The sequence below is a fragment of the Saccostrea cucullata genome, unplaced genomic scaffold, assembly GCF_032062105.1.
Source record: "Saccostrea cucullata isolate Sc308-1 unplaced genomic scaffold, CSIRO_AGI_Scuc_v1 ctg725, whole genome shotgun sequence".
NCBI classification, from domain to species: domain Eukaryota; kingdom Metazoa; phylum Mollusca; class Bivalvia; order Ostreida; family Ostreidae; genus Saccostrea; species Saccostrea cuccullata.
This window is the reverse complement of record NW_026918555.1, coordinates 58,690-73,795: the sequence shown is the minus strand read 5'-3', so window position 1 is coordinate 73,795 and position 15,106 is coordinate 58,690. Positions and strand designations below refer to the sequence as shown.

Genomic DNA, 15,106 nt, shown 5'->3' with positions numbered 1-15,106 from the left:
TTTTTTATGTAGGTTTATTTCAAAGTATCAGATCAAAATTGCTTTTAGAAATATTTTCATTTTTGGAATGTATACTTTTTGTTGGTTAATTGTGTGACTTTGCCTTACTTAAAGACAACATTCGTTGAGGTGAGCTCTGTAATCTCTGATTACCTATGTTTCAAAAATGGTCTCAGGGGTATAGTGGGACCACAGTAGCAAATCCAAGTTTTACTTTGAAATATAGTAAGAAAATCTCAAGAACCACTGGGCTAGAAAAGCTGAAAATTGGGGAAAGCATCCCATTGTAGTGTATTCTTAGTTATTCACATCATGGCTTGGGGGAAGGATGGGGCCATAAAAAGTTTTACAAAGTTAAGATCTTTTGACGAACAGCAGGGCCAAAGTAATTCAGGTAAACATTGTGGCCCATGGGCCTGTTATTTCCATATATTTTGTATTTTTATCATGAACTTGCCTGTATCTGATCAGCATTCCTTTAGAATGTAAACTGTGTTTCACTTTTACATTGATTGTTGAGATATATGGTGAGATGGCTGTATTTAACTGAAAATTGTTTTTTTTTCAGTTCGAGGGTTGTTGATTCGTCTACTGGAGAGAATTCATCACTGGGACAAACCCCACCAACCAATTCAAACCAGGATGAACAAAGTCATCCTGGGAGGTGAGTTTTATTCAGAGATAAAAATAGTATAAATTTAAAGTTCTTGGGCATAAAAAGCAATCTTGAAACAATGTATCAGTACACAGATGATTGAAAATATGGTACATGTTGTTAAACATCATTGACAATCCTCCTTTATATTTATCTTTAAAGAATGAGTCACAGTGGACTTAGCACATGTTTTGGATCTTTTCACAATTCCTCTACCAAGCTATAAATAAAGTGAATCCCACAAAATATTTTACAAACAATAGAAAGAGCTATGTCTGCATGATTATATTAGGTAGAAAGTTTGTACAAAGTGATTCCAATAGTTGCTATGAATCAAATTAAAACAATGATACAGTAGTGTTACTGTCTGGAATTTGACATGTACCCGAAGTGATTTTTAGGTCACATAATCAATATTAATAGGAGGCAGGGCTATCAATCAGCATCATTGTCAACATTTCTTTCTCCCCTTCTCAATCTCTCTATAAATTTGAATATGTGTAAAGTATATTACATTGATCTCAATATGAAATTGAAAAAAAGTATGAGGATGTGATTTTGATCAAGGTCAGGTTGAAGGAGTTTTCACAAGTACACTCGCAGGTGAACACTACATGATCAATTGAAACACTCAGTAGGTCAAACAAAGTCAAATCAAATTTTAACATTCTTACTGATTACAAAAACTGTACTTTAATCTTAGACCTTTTCTCAAATACCATGGTAGATTACATGTACTAACTGAAGGAGGGACTAGATGAGGATTAGTTGGATACAGGATTATGATCACATCCATCAGAATGCATGAATGCCTGATTAGACACCCTATACATAAAAGGGTTTTTATCACATATCTAAATTTCTTTTTTACAGATCAGCCTGATTTTTATAGTCTGATCAGAGATAACATTGAGAATTTCCAGGGTGAATTTGTGTTAATGGGAGGAGTTAAAAAATAACATTAATTTATATCCTTGAGGCATTTAATTATTGTTTAATTAAAAATAATTTTGAAAAGTGATCTTATTAAGCTGATAAAATGTCAGTGATATAGGGTCCTTGAAGTAAAAATCTCCACTTATAAGATAATGGTCACATGGTACTGAATTGTTAGGTCTCAATGGTAAATTAGAACTTATGAACCATCAGGGTTCTCCACAAAAGGTCCAACCATGGTGGCACATCATGGATAAACCAGTTGAGTCATTGTCAAAATTGCAGCTGCCACGATTTAATAATTATAGCATTTTAGTATTGACACCTACTTTTTCGATGACTTGAGTAGTTTAAAATTGTGTTTATACTACCACTGCCATGAACCTCCGAGTCCTCAAGAGAAAGCGGACTGTGCTAAGCAAACAGCCAAACACTGTTGTTATTCAGCAACTATGCTTTGAAGCATGACAATGGAGAGGCAATCATCTTATGATCAATATCTTGAGAAGTCAGTACAATGATTTAGCCATCTGAGGAGTACATTATTCACCGAGCCCGAAGGACAAATGTTAATTCATGTATTGTACTTTGAAAGTCGCTAAATTATTTTCTGACTAAAAAATCAGCAAAAATTGTTTTATTACATGTAATATGATTAAATGATGTAGTAGTATTTTTTATCTGAGATAATGTGTTAGATTACCGGTACTACATGTACTAATATCATGTTTATTTTTGCATAAAATGGATGAACAGGGTGTGTGATGATACAATGTGAGGATTCTGCATTATTTAATTAATACATATGCTCAAAGCTTTCCTATTTTAAGTTGTTGAGAAATGTTAAAAAACAACCCCCCTCCATATTTTAGGTAGTTAAAAGCAGAAAGAATGAGTGGACTTATTATTATTATTATTATTTTTTTTTTTTTTGATAAGAGGCAGGATTATGATCCTGATTATATGTTGATCATTATTCAAGAAATCTTCGGGCAACATGTCTTTGATATTCGTTTGGTTTTACTCAAAAGAGTGGTTTAAATTTATATACTGTAAATCACTTTTTATACGCGAGAACTTTATTTACGCGTAATTTCGCGAGACTCTCGACTCGCGAAAATAAAGTTCTTGTGAATAAAATGTTTCAAATTAGAAAGGTTGCCTTACCATTGCCTTACGATACCCGGATATGGGTTTGGCAAATAAACTAAAACTGAGAAGGCAGAAGAAATATTTCCGGTTTGCAGAGTCAACATTTGTGTTAAAAATTTGATTTTAAAATAACGTGCAGTTACATATTATAAAAATATAATATAATCACATAAAATTAATAAGTATGGTTATCACTTTACATAATAAAAGTCTTTCAAAATTATTTAGCTGTTAAAACATAAACACATCGAAAATGGACGTCTCTAGAAAATTTAAAATGTTTCTGAAATAAAAGACTATCCCAGTCAGATTAATTTTTCACGTACGTGGGTATCAATCCAAAATTGAAGCCTTTCGCCAACCAGCTTTAATAACATCAGATGTTTGTTTTTCTACTGATTTTGTTAGCCATCGGGCATGAAGGGGTTTTACTCTTGATAGCCGCAAGTCAATGTTAATATCACGAGGAGATGACCCGTCAATCAGTTGTGCTGCGCATTCCTCAGCATACCAGTCTTCAAAACAGGATTTCATAGCGTGTTTAAAAACACCATTCGGGGCCAAATCTAACGGTTGTAACTGATCAGTACAACACGCGGGAACATACACGCACTGAATTCTTTTGCTTTTGAGTAGTTCTCTTAGTTCTTCTCCTCGGTGTGCCTTATACACGTCAAATATACAGAGAGCCCTCTGCCTGACTGGCAAGTCCATTTCTTCTTTTATGTTCTCAATGTAAGGAACAATGACTCTCTCCACGTAACTAGATTTATAAAATAAAAAAGAATCTTTTAAAATTGGTAGTGTAATTGCCGATCAAGAGCCCCCACCCCCCTTTTTATATGAAACATCAAATATTTCTTCTTCTTCTTCTTCTTCTTCTTCTTCTTCCGGTAGGGAGTTGAACTCTATACAGAGTGTTAATAACTCCAGCTCGGTTAAAAGCAGGAGGCTTCCTCACTAAAAATGGTTAAAACTATATACAATGTGGCTGTCTTGTCTACCAGGGTTGCAGCTGGGTCCAGGGGACGCTGTTTAGTCCAGTCCTGAACTCCTGTATAGTAGGGGCTGCTGTAATTTCCTCTGGTAGGCAGTTCCAGTCTCTCACCGACCGTGGGAAGAATGAATTCTTGTAGACCTCCTTGGTGGCACGAGGCTGTCTGTATCTATGGCTACCTCTAGTTCTTCTGTCCCCGGGTGTATAATACTTGTCTGGGTTGATGTCCACCAGGCGATTCCTTATTTTATAGCATAGGACTAGTCGATGTGTTGTTCTCCTATGCTGGAGTGAGTCCCACTCTAGTTGTTCAAGTAAAGATGTTACGCACCCGGGGGAGGTATCCGTGTACTGATTAAAGACGAACCTGGCCGCTCTACGTTGTACTTGCTCTAGATCCTTTGTTAAGTTGGTCTGGTAGGGATCCCATACTGGTGACGCATATTCGATCGATGGTCTGATCATGGTACAGTATGCTGTTGCTTTAACTGTTGGTGTGCACTGGCCAAGGTTTCGTCTCAGGAAGCCCAGAGTTCTTGTAGCTTTTCCTATCTTAGTGTGTATATGGTTGTTCCACTGTAGGTCTTGGGAGATGGTAACACCAAGATACTTCCCACTCTCCACCACTTCCAGCTGATGTCCATGCAGGGTGTATGATGTTTGCAGTGGTTGTCTTTTGTTGGAGATCCGAATGACTGTGCACTTTTCAGGATGGAAGCACATCTACCACTTCTTTTCCCTTCCTTCTAAGGCTGTGAGATCTTTCTGTAATTTGTCTGCATCTCTCTGGTTTCGGATCTGTCGATATACAAGACAGTCATCCGCAAACAGTCTGGCGTCTGATTTGGTGCACTCAGGAAGGTCATTTATGTAGGTTAGGAAAAGGAGTGGTCCCAAGACAGTTCCTTGTGGCACTCCGGAAAGGACATCCAACGGTGAAGATGTATGCCCATCCAGTACCAATGATTGGGTTCTCCGACTTAGGAAGTCCCTTATCCAGCCTAGAGTGGTGCCTGACACTCCGTAGTGCTCCAATTTCAGTAGGAGACGTTGGTTGAGGACTTTGTCAAAAGCCTTTGAAAAGTCCAGAAGTATCACATCTGTCTGGTATCCCTGGTCCATGTTTTTGGCTAACTGGTCTAGTGTTATAACAAGTTGTGTCTCACATGATCGTCGGGCTCGAAAACCATGTTGCTCATCACAGAGGATGTTGTTCCGATCGAAGTGGTCCATAACTGTGCTGTGTACAACATGTTCCAGGAGTTTGCAGGCTATGGATGTTAGAGAGACTGGCCTGTAGTTTGATGGTTGATGTTTCTCCCCTTTCTTATATATAGGGACGATGTTTGCTCTACGCCATTCATCTGGTATCTGACCGTGATCTAAGGAAAGCTGGAACATCCTTGTCAGATATGGGGCTATGGACTCTGCACTTTGCTTCAGGATGAACGCTGGAATCTCATCGGGTCCAGTAGCTTTGTATGGGCGTAGTCCCTGTAGTAGTTTCAATATTCCCCTCTCGTTAATGGTTATGCTGTCCATAGTAGGGAAGGGGCTAGGTCCTAGATCGGGTAGAGTACTCAAGTCCTCTTGCGTGTATACAGAGTGGAACTGCTCATTCAGAATCGAGGCTTTACTGGCAGTATCGCTATGGAGGAAACCGTCTTTGGACTTCAGTGTCACAATCTGGGATGAGTCCTGCTTCCTGTTTTTAATATAAGTCCAAAACCTTTTAGGATTGGTACGCAGGTCATCGCTGACGACATCCTCCAAGTAAGCTGTGTGTGCCCTCCTGGATTCTCTCTGTAGTTGCCCTTTGAGTGCCTTGTATCGCTTGTTGTCTTTTGAATCTTTACTGCGCTTAGCACGTTTGTAGGCTTTCTGTTTCCTGTTGCTTAGGCGTCATAACTCAGAGGTCATCCATGGGTGGGTATGTTTAGCCAGAGTACGTCGAGATGGTACATGATGTTTTACAGCTCCTAATATAAGATCCTTAATGTACCCCCACATGCTGTTGACATCTTCAAAGTCGGTATGTGTGAAGGTATCTAATTGACTCTCGAGCTCGTCTCTAATGCCGTTGGTATTGGCTTTCTTCCACAGATAGATGGTTCTGCTTTTTGGCCGTGGTCGAGATATGTGTGTTGTGAAGTCTAGGAGTACCACATCGTGATCACTGTTACCAAGTGGTGGGATGGTCTTGCATCGACTAAGTTGCCCGGGATGGGATGTGCATCCCCTTCGCGGTCTCTACGTATTACATCATACCCAAGTTCAGGAGGGAATACCTCAGATGTACATATCTTATCACTCAGCCAAGTCTCAGTCCCAAGGATAACATCAGGTTTCGTTGATTCAATCATGACTTGGAGATCGTTGTGTTTGTTTTTGACACTCTGGAAGTTGGTAACAAGAATACGTAGGTTCTGCCGTGTGTTCCCTCGTTGTTGTTGTTTTGGCTGCTTTGTTGGTGGTTGGGGGGATGATGTTGCCATCGGTTCCCCGATGCTGGTATCTGATAAGCTGCTGTAGTTTGGATCTGCATTGCTAGCATCTCCTGTAGACAAAGCTGAAAAGGTGTTGCTATCAGCAGAGTCAATTAAATCAAACAATACAGTAGAGTGATTCGGGGCATTACAAACTACACAGTACCATGAGACAGACTTATTGGATAGGAATAAATATTCCTCTCAATCTACCCATGTGCAGGGCGCATGGTACCAATGATTGCATTCATCACATGCAATGGCTCTTTGTCCCCAGTCGCACGGTTTATCGCATATAGGACACATATAGCTTGAGTTAGAGGGGCTGGGGTTTGTTTCTACTCCTCCAATCACTAATAACATAGATAGAAAGTCTGAGGTATTACAAACCACACATGGCTGGAATTTCCTCTGTCGCGATGTGTTTATATGCCAATAGTAAATACAGGTGTTTGCACAGATCTGACTGGACTGTTGGAGGGAGAATGAAAATTCCTTAGACACATAGATGTTTTGTGTCTTGCGTGGGTAATGTATAGTTTTACTTACCACAAAAGTCGTAAAACATATAGTAAACAAAAGGTGTTTCATTGTGGTTAGTCTACATTTGCCGCTCAACCGGAAGTAGAAATATTCTATTGTCAATAATCAGCTTAGCTGTAAAAAAGCCCAAAATTGGTGGATCCATGATTTCCCATGACGATGGAGTGAAGAAAGTTAATATTAGGAAGTCCCAATTGGTCCTCACAAATTCAGGCCTGTGGGATCAGTCAAAAAATGTGAAATTTTATAAAATTTCAAGAGAGCTGAGAAGAAGCGTCCTGTTTTACCGAGCATGCGCCTTTGATGTCTTGAGATAGGTACAGTTTTGAATGATAACTTTTATCTGTTAATATCGATTATTTTATCGATTGAATAAGGCCCAAGTTTACGGCAATGATTATTAGTACCGGTAATTAAGGCCAATATGATCCTTAGATGTGTACGATTGTAACTATAACATAATTATTCCTATTGTGAATCATTAGCTTTGTAGATAATTAAATGTATTATCAGTTTGTTTAAAAAGTCTTACAGTTCCATTGTGTGTGCATTTGACCAGAGTGTCTCCGAGTGGTAAATGTCCCAGTCTTTTGGAAAATTGTACACTGGGTGACACTGTTCTGTCTTTCCTTGATACAAGAGTTGGGGTGGAAGTACATGCCCTGACATTGTACACCCTAATAACACAGTCATTTGATGTTTGTCATCCATGGCTTTAATTGGAACCTGTTCCGAACCTTCTTCTGCCATTGTCCAGTCGCCAACAGGCACAAAATTAGAACCTGTTTGATCCCAATTTATCACTAGAGCTTCCGGGATATTAAATTCTTTACGAGCATCTCCAATTCTAGCAAGAAATTTTGTCTTGATTTCGTCAAAGTCTGACGGTAGAGATTTAACACCTTTTGTGCCTTTAGTTTAACATAACCAAGTCGCTTCATAATTGAAGAGGCCCATGCTTTAGAAAGTTCAACTGGCCCCCCATGTTCTTGTAATAAAGTTTTATCTTTTGCGAGAAGAATTCCTTTGGCTGCTGCGACCACAATTTTCTTATTTACCACACCACCCGTTTCTCGTAGATTTCTGATGTAATCGCAGACATCGGAGTCGTAATGGCCCAGTTTTAGTGGACGTCCCCGTGGTGATTTAGGAAGCTTGCTTCCAAGTTCTGCTCCAAATTTTTTGAATTTTAAGTAGGATGTTTTCATTCCACGAACGGTACTTTCATTGATTGACTTCGATAGAACTTAATTTGGCAGCAGCAGTATTTCCATTTTCGATTGCATAACGCGCTATATTCATACGTTGTTCTGGGGAATATTCAGAATAATTACCCCGTTTTCTTTTCCTACTGCTTGGTGGAGATACACTTCCAATTTCCTCATCTGCTAAACGTTCGGCGATTGAACGTTTTGGGGTAGTAAAGAATTGCGTTATACTAGGTGTACTCATTTCTGCCGACTAATCTGACATCTGAATATGGTTTCATTTTAATAAAGAATAGACAAAAGGGACTCAGTCACACATGAATAGATTCACCTTACACCAAATGGTGAATAGTTCTTACTCTCTCTCTCTCTCTTTCTCTCTCTCTCTCGAATATTGTAAACAAAAAACACGGGGAAGTAACTCTTATAGCAAAAAGTCCAACTATGGAGAATCTCTCTCTCCCTTTCTCTCTCTCTCTCTCTCTCGCATACTTGTACAAAAAAAATAAGAACCAGATTGAAATAAGCAATTTCAGCTTTTTACAATGCTTATAATATTTAAAGAAGATTTCTTTGATATTTCAGTATTTAAACACAAGACAAACAAGTCATATAAGTATAAATTATATTTATTCAACAATATACGATAAACACGGGAAGTAACTCTTATATGCAAAATAGCCCAAACTACGAAAAATTCTTGGTCAGTGATTCGCGAAAGTTATGTTTCGCGAATAAATACACTAATCTTTACACAAGAAAATAAGGTGTCGCGAAAATTTAGTGATCTACAGTAAGTCAATGAAATTTGACAGTTATATCTAACATGGATTTTTTGAAAATCAAGGTTTAAGTAGTTCACTGATTATAGATTTTCTCTCCTTATAAACAACTAAATGGGGGGGGGAGGGGTTAACTTTAGGAATTTCATGTACAAAAACCACTCAAAACTCACATTTTGTCCAAAATGTGCATACATGCAGTAAATATAGTCGTGTACTAAATATACAAAAATAACAAAAATTAAACGACAGGAAATTTTTGGAGTATGTGTGTTGTACATCCTTAAGAAATAAAGTCCACGTTTTTGTGAATGTTGCAGAATAACCTCCAAGGTTGAGAAATGTTGTTTGAAATATAAAAGCGTTAGTTGAGGCTTTTATATTTCAAACAACATTTAGAGACTGAGGAGGTTATCCTGCATCATTCACAAAAACAAGGACTTTATATTTCTATTCTACTAACAGTTCTAAAATACGTCTGATCATTCCTTAGAGAAACAAATAAGTTCACTATGTTGGGATTAAGTGTTCCATTTAGCACCATAGGGTAGATTTGTTTGTTTACTTATGCATGTAATGCAGATGATTTGAGCTTTCACTGCATTAAAATTAGCCTTTTATTAAATATAAAGCTGTTTGTTACACATATTAATTTATTTTTATGATTTACAATAACAAACTCAGTTTCCTATTTTAACACTTAAACACTTCAATCACAGCTATAAATGGTGCAAGGAAGCCAGTGGAACATCCCCACTTTGCATTTAGCATGTCCACAGCATTTCCTTGATTTTGACAATAATCATAGAAGAATAAACTATAATCAATTTTTTTTTATTTTTGGCAAATATTTTATACAGGGTTATTGAACATACATTGGTGAATATATATGGCACAAGTTGACTCTAAAAATGCATGAGCTTGCTATTGCCAATATTCACCAATAAATATTAAGTTCAATGACTCCTTTAATTGTTACTAAGTTTCAATAAAACATCTCCATTGTAATTAAATAACTCAAAAAGAATTTTTCAGTTCGAGTATTTAAACAAACACCTATCATGTAATGTTTTTTTTGATCATGAATGTCATTATTTTTAAGGTACCCAACCTATATATAAGGACCAAATTTTCTTAACTTGAAAATCAATTGTATATATAAAAATACTAGATATTATTTCAAAGCATTTTAGAGTATAAAAGGATTTACTTATAGAATTTTAAAAATTCATTGCATAAGCATTAATTAATCTTTGAAAATTACAATGAAGTCTCGATAGAGTAAATTTTTATACGCCCGTCTTAAGACGGGACGTATTATGTTATAGGCTTCATGTCCGTCTGTCTGTCCGTCTGTCCGTCTGTCCGTCCGTCCGTCTGTTAGCTTTTGTCGTGTCCGGCTCATAACTTGAATACTATAAGGCCTAGAGTTATCAAACTTTGTCAGCTGATACATCTTGGGTAGAAGGTGTGTCGCGCACAAAAAGTAGGTCGCTCTGACCTATGATTAAAAAGTTATAGCCAAATATGGAAAAATCCTGTCCGGTCCATAACTAGAAAACTATTAGACTTAGAATCATCAAACTTGGCCACTTCATGCATCTTAGGTAGAGGGTGTGTCGCGACCTATTTCAAGGTCACTGTGACCTTTAATTTAAGTGAAATTTAAAAAAAAAATGTCTTGTTTTCTCTTCATTTACACACTCCAAAAAATGTAAAAGTATTGCACTATTCTTATTAGAAAAATGTTAAATCAAGAAAATACTTATTTTTTTAAGCATATACTTGACAGCAATCTATAACAAATGTAATGTATGTTAAAGAAATTCCACCACTCCCATGAGTTTAATTATCAAGCACTGGTCAAGAAGAATTTTGATAACAGAAAATTGCATGTCAAATTAGAGAAATTAATGAGTTTAGTGTGAGGGAGAGCATCGATGCTATCTATATCCCTTGAGTATTGGGTCAATTGGGTAATCCTGTTGGATTAAAAATAGCTCTTGTTGGCTAGCATAAGTTTTAAAATGAATTTGATGAGAAGTAAATAAAACTAATTTGATTTTGCATAATAAACTATTTTGATATTACATAATATTATGAACTTTAAAAAAATAATTTTATGGGGGTGGGGTGGAATCAGCATGTCCATATGAATTGCATATTAAAACCTGTCTGCCATTAAATCTAACAAAAAAATCATTGAGGTTTTATATGTTTTAAAAATGCTTTATGGTAGATAGTGCAGATCCAATAATCTCTTGGGAGTAATGAGTAGACAAGCATCCAGTTAAAGATTAATTAATGTGTTCAGTGTAGCAAGGCTATAGTTGTCTCAATCATTTCTTCAGAGCATTATCTTAATTAACTGACAGTGCATCCTTTCGGAATTAGACAGAAGAACTGTTGGTCAGTTTATATTTGATGGCCAGCCTTTTATTTTCAAAATTAATTAGGTATAGATTAAGTTGTTAAGACTAATTTGATATTGTTTAATATGATAGGCATTTGGCAAGGTCTAACACAACCAGTATAGAAATCTATGAATGATGCAGTATATGTTATAATTAATGCCTACACCACAGGAGATGGATAAACACATTTTTTAAGGAGTCGAAAAATCATGGAAATCTTAAAATCAAGGTTGACATGATTTTCTTGCACTTTTAATTGTTTAAGATAATTGTAATTTTTTGACGGGCGTATCATGCTGTGGCGTGGCACTTTATTGAAACTGAAAAATTCAATACTTTGACTATCAATAAATGCTGTGATGGAAGTGTGGGTATTCCTCAATGATAGAACAAGGTCATAGATAAAGACATTTTACACACTTGCATACTGATACTAAAACAAGAAAATTATTTCTATATATACTGGTACTGAGTATTCAGCCCATAACATTCTGTTAGGATTTAGTTCCATTGAATCTGAGGCTATGAAAATATGGTTTGGGTACCTTAATTTAAAAAAAAATAAATAAAAAAAACCCTAGATCATACTTTTAACTTAATTGTAACATTTTGATATTGATATTCTTTTATTAAATTGTTATTAAGTCTGTTTAAAAAAATATTAAATTAATTAAATTTTGTTTGTAATTTATGTAAATCCTTTTTTGTCCACTAAAAATCTAAGAAAGCATCATCCTTAAGCAATTTTTCTCTAAAATTAGAAATTTACAAATTCTTTTCTTTTTCAGTGATATAGGAATAACATTTGGTGTACTTTTACCAATAATCTTTATGGCTGCTGCAGTTTTATTATTCAAATTTGGAAATTTATTGGAACATTGCAGAACAGGTATCTTTTTTTTCCAGCTTTACGAACTGGAAGCTCAAGGTTTATATTCTGATTAAATTTTGTGTGACATTTGTTTATCCATCCTTCTTTTCAGTACTGTAAAAGTGGTTATTTACACTGGTTGTTGAGTACGCGTTTGTGACTGTCAAACATTACGCGTGGGTATAATATACGCGGTCGCACGAGTTACCGAGAAAAATTTACGCGGTCAGCCATATCGTAACTAACATCAGGTCGTTACCCTTTAAAAATGATAAGAAAAAAATTAAAAACAATTACAAACAAACTAAACAAATCAATTAGATAATAATTAAAACTGTAGGATTGGTAAATATACTGTCGATGTATATATGCAGTCAAAAGCGGTGATGTGTGAACAACTGGTGTATGATTTAATATAATTATTAACACAAGCTCTAACTTCAAAGTGAAATCTACTTACCTGTATCTGCATGTCGAATAGGTATGATCGTAGTGACTGTGAGTTTATTTAAACATTTTTGACTAATCATTTGAAATTAAGAAAGCTATAAACAATGAAAAACGAATATACAAAGGAAATGAAAATGAGTATCAATGTTATGAAGCTTTAATTGCGTGACGTTGCTTGCGTTTTTCATTGCACAAGTAACTTAATAAACAGTAATGTTTTCATCACAGTTTGTGACATATTTATTTATTTTCATGCGTTCAATTCCACAATAAATGTATGTTTTGATCAACCCGTCTAAGAGTATGAGTAATAATCTAGAATTATTCCAGAAGATTAAAATTTTGTGACCATACGCGCGGGGGTATTTTACGCGGTTTTAAGTATACCGCGTAAGTAGTGTAAATTTCCCCCACGCGTAAATAACCACTTTTACAGTATACAGAGCATTTAGCTCAGTTGAAAGAAACTACATGCATACAACAAAATCCACACACTGATCCAAAAAGATTTAAGCTACTGTGGAATGATTTTCATTTGTGGGGGTCAATGTTTGTTGGTAAGCAAAATTTTGTAGGTTCGTGGGCACATAATTTTGTGGGTAACTCATATATACAGAAGGCTCAATAAATAAATTTGTTGAAAAAATAAATGTTCCTGGGGATGTAAATTTGTGGATAAGGGTTACCCACAAAATCCACGAACATCGGTACCCCACAAACATTAATGACTCGGTCATAAAAATTAAATGTTGCAGACTGATTTTCACATTTTCATCTTCTTCTCAAGAACCACAGGGCTGGTTTCACCAAAACCAATGGTACAGAGTATCCCTGGGTAAAGGGAATTCAAACTTCTTCAAATAAAGGGCCATGCCCTCTTCCAAGGGGAGATAATAACAAATTAGTGAAAAATTAATGGCATCATTTAAAAATCTTATTCTCAAGAACCACTGGGCCAGGAAACTCATGTGGAATCATCCCTTAGGTAGTGTAGATTCAAGTCTGTTCAAATCATAACCCCAGGGTATAGGGCGGAGCCACAATGGCCGATCAAAGTTTTGCATATACTGATAGGAATATATAAGAGAAATCTTCAAAAATCTCGAGAAAAGTAAATCTATTATTGGTCATATTTATATAAAAGTATATGAATGAAAATGTGCAATGACATTAACAACATTTATTTGCTTTATCTATAATAGAAGAACAATGATAATCGGAACTGAAAATTTCAGATTTTATTCATTTCTTATATCTCTTGGAAACCCTCAATCTCTTGTGGCCCTTTGAACTTTGAGAAATTGAGATTCACATGTATTTACAAAATCTACATTGTTAGTATTTGTTGAAATTGTCAACATCACAATGATGACCATGTTGTCAAAGTATCCACACTTCTGTGCTGCTAAACCTGGAGAGACTGACTCTCTGTCAACAGTAAAGGAAAGGGAACAATACAATGCTGATATGGTTACCCACCATCTTTTCATCAATCTTGTATACTTTTCCTGAAAGATGAATGCAAAAATCTCTCACTCCTACAGTTTGATAATTTTTCTGCTAAAACTTTTTTAGAATCACATGTTCTATTTCATAGGGAGCAGAGAAAATATAGACATTGAAGGTCATCCATGTGTGAATGAAAAACTTTTGGAAAATAATGAAGAAGGGGAGAAAAAAGATGAGAATGAAAGGAATGGTATGTCATGTTCATGAGGATTTTTTTTTACCTCAGCTGTTTAAAATCAAAAGAGCTTTTGGCAAATTGAAACCAAATTGGCAGAATATCTAGCTTTATGTCTGTTTCTTTGTAAAGGATTTTTTCAAGCTGCTACTCACTATCCAATTGTTTTAAATGCATGTTTTGGATATTTTAAAACCTATGATCTTACCAGTACATGATCTTAAAACTTCAGATGATATCAACCAAAGCTAAGGTCACAATGACCTACCTTTGGAATTATTTAGATATTTCAGATAAATATTGGTATCGAATCTTCAAACTTGTCAATTCTTGCATCTGTGGTTCTCTGAGTCTCTGCATTTTTCAACTCTGAGTGTTTGCAACACTAGGAAAAGTATCAAAAAATAATTACAAATTAACCATTCCCTACCTTTTTCCCCTTGACACAATGCCACTTGATTACAATTACTTGGCCAGACTAACTATGTCTACAGTGAAGGTAAGGGACTGACACAATGCAGCTGATATCATGGTTACCCACCATCTTTGCATCTTTTTTTTCTTCTAAGAGATGCATGTACACTCCCCATTGTGGAACACCCTCAGTGATGCAAATTGTAAGTTACTCTTTAATTAAATCATTAATGTCATGTCCTAATTTTGTAGAGAGCACAGGGAATATACCGCCAACTGAGGAGGATAAGCTTTTGGAGTGTAATGAAGAAGAGAAGAAACAGAATGTAGAGAATAAAAGGAAAGGTATGTATTGTTATAATGATAAAGAAATCATTTGCTCAGTTAGTCAAAATTAATTTTAAAAATAGGATTTAGAATGGTAAGAGCAAAATGGCTGTATACGAGGGCTGTTCAATAAATAATGTCCTCGGTGCTTTTCAAGGATTTAGCCTTAATGATTTTTCTTAAATAT

The 15,106-nt window shown here is 35.8% G+C and overlaps 1 protein-coding gene across 4 annotated transcripts in view; it reads left to right on the top strand.

Annotated features, from left to right (window-relative positions):
- Nucleotides 1-15,106, top strand: part of LOC134267782 (uncharacterized) — a 71,131-nt gene that overhangs the window by 23,502 nt on the left and 32,523 nt on the right. For 2 of the 4 annotated variants that reach the window (XM_062750002.1, XM_062749993.1), the window contains exons 5-8: nt 569-664; nt 11,962-12,062; nt 14,092-14,193; nt 14,845-14,937. In XM_062750002.1, coding sequence (XP_062605986.1) covers nt 569-664; nt 11,962-12,062; nt 14,092-14,193; nt 14,845-14,937 — 392 coding nt within the window. The remainder of the gene's footprint in view (nt 1-568; nt 665-11,961; nt 12,063-14,091; nt 14,194-14,844; nt 14,938-15,106) is intronic. The other 2 variants (XM_062750000.1, XM_062750009.1) reach the window with 2 other exon arrangements.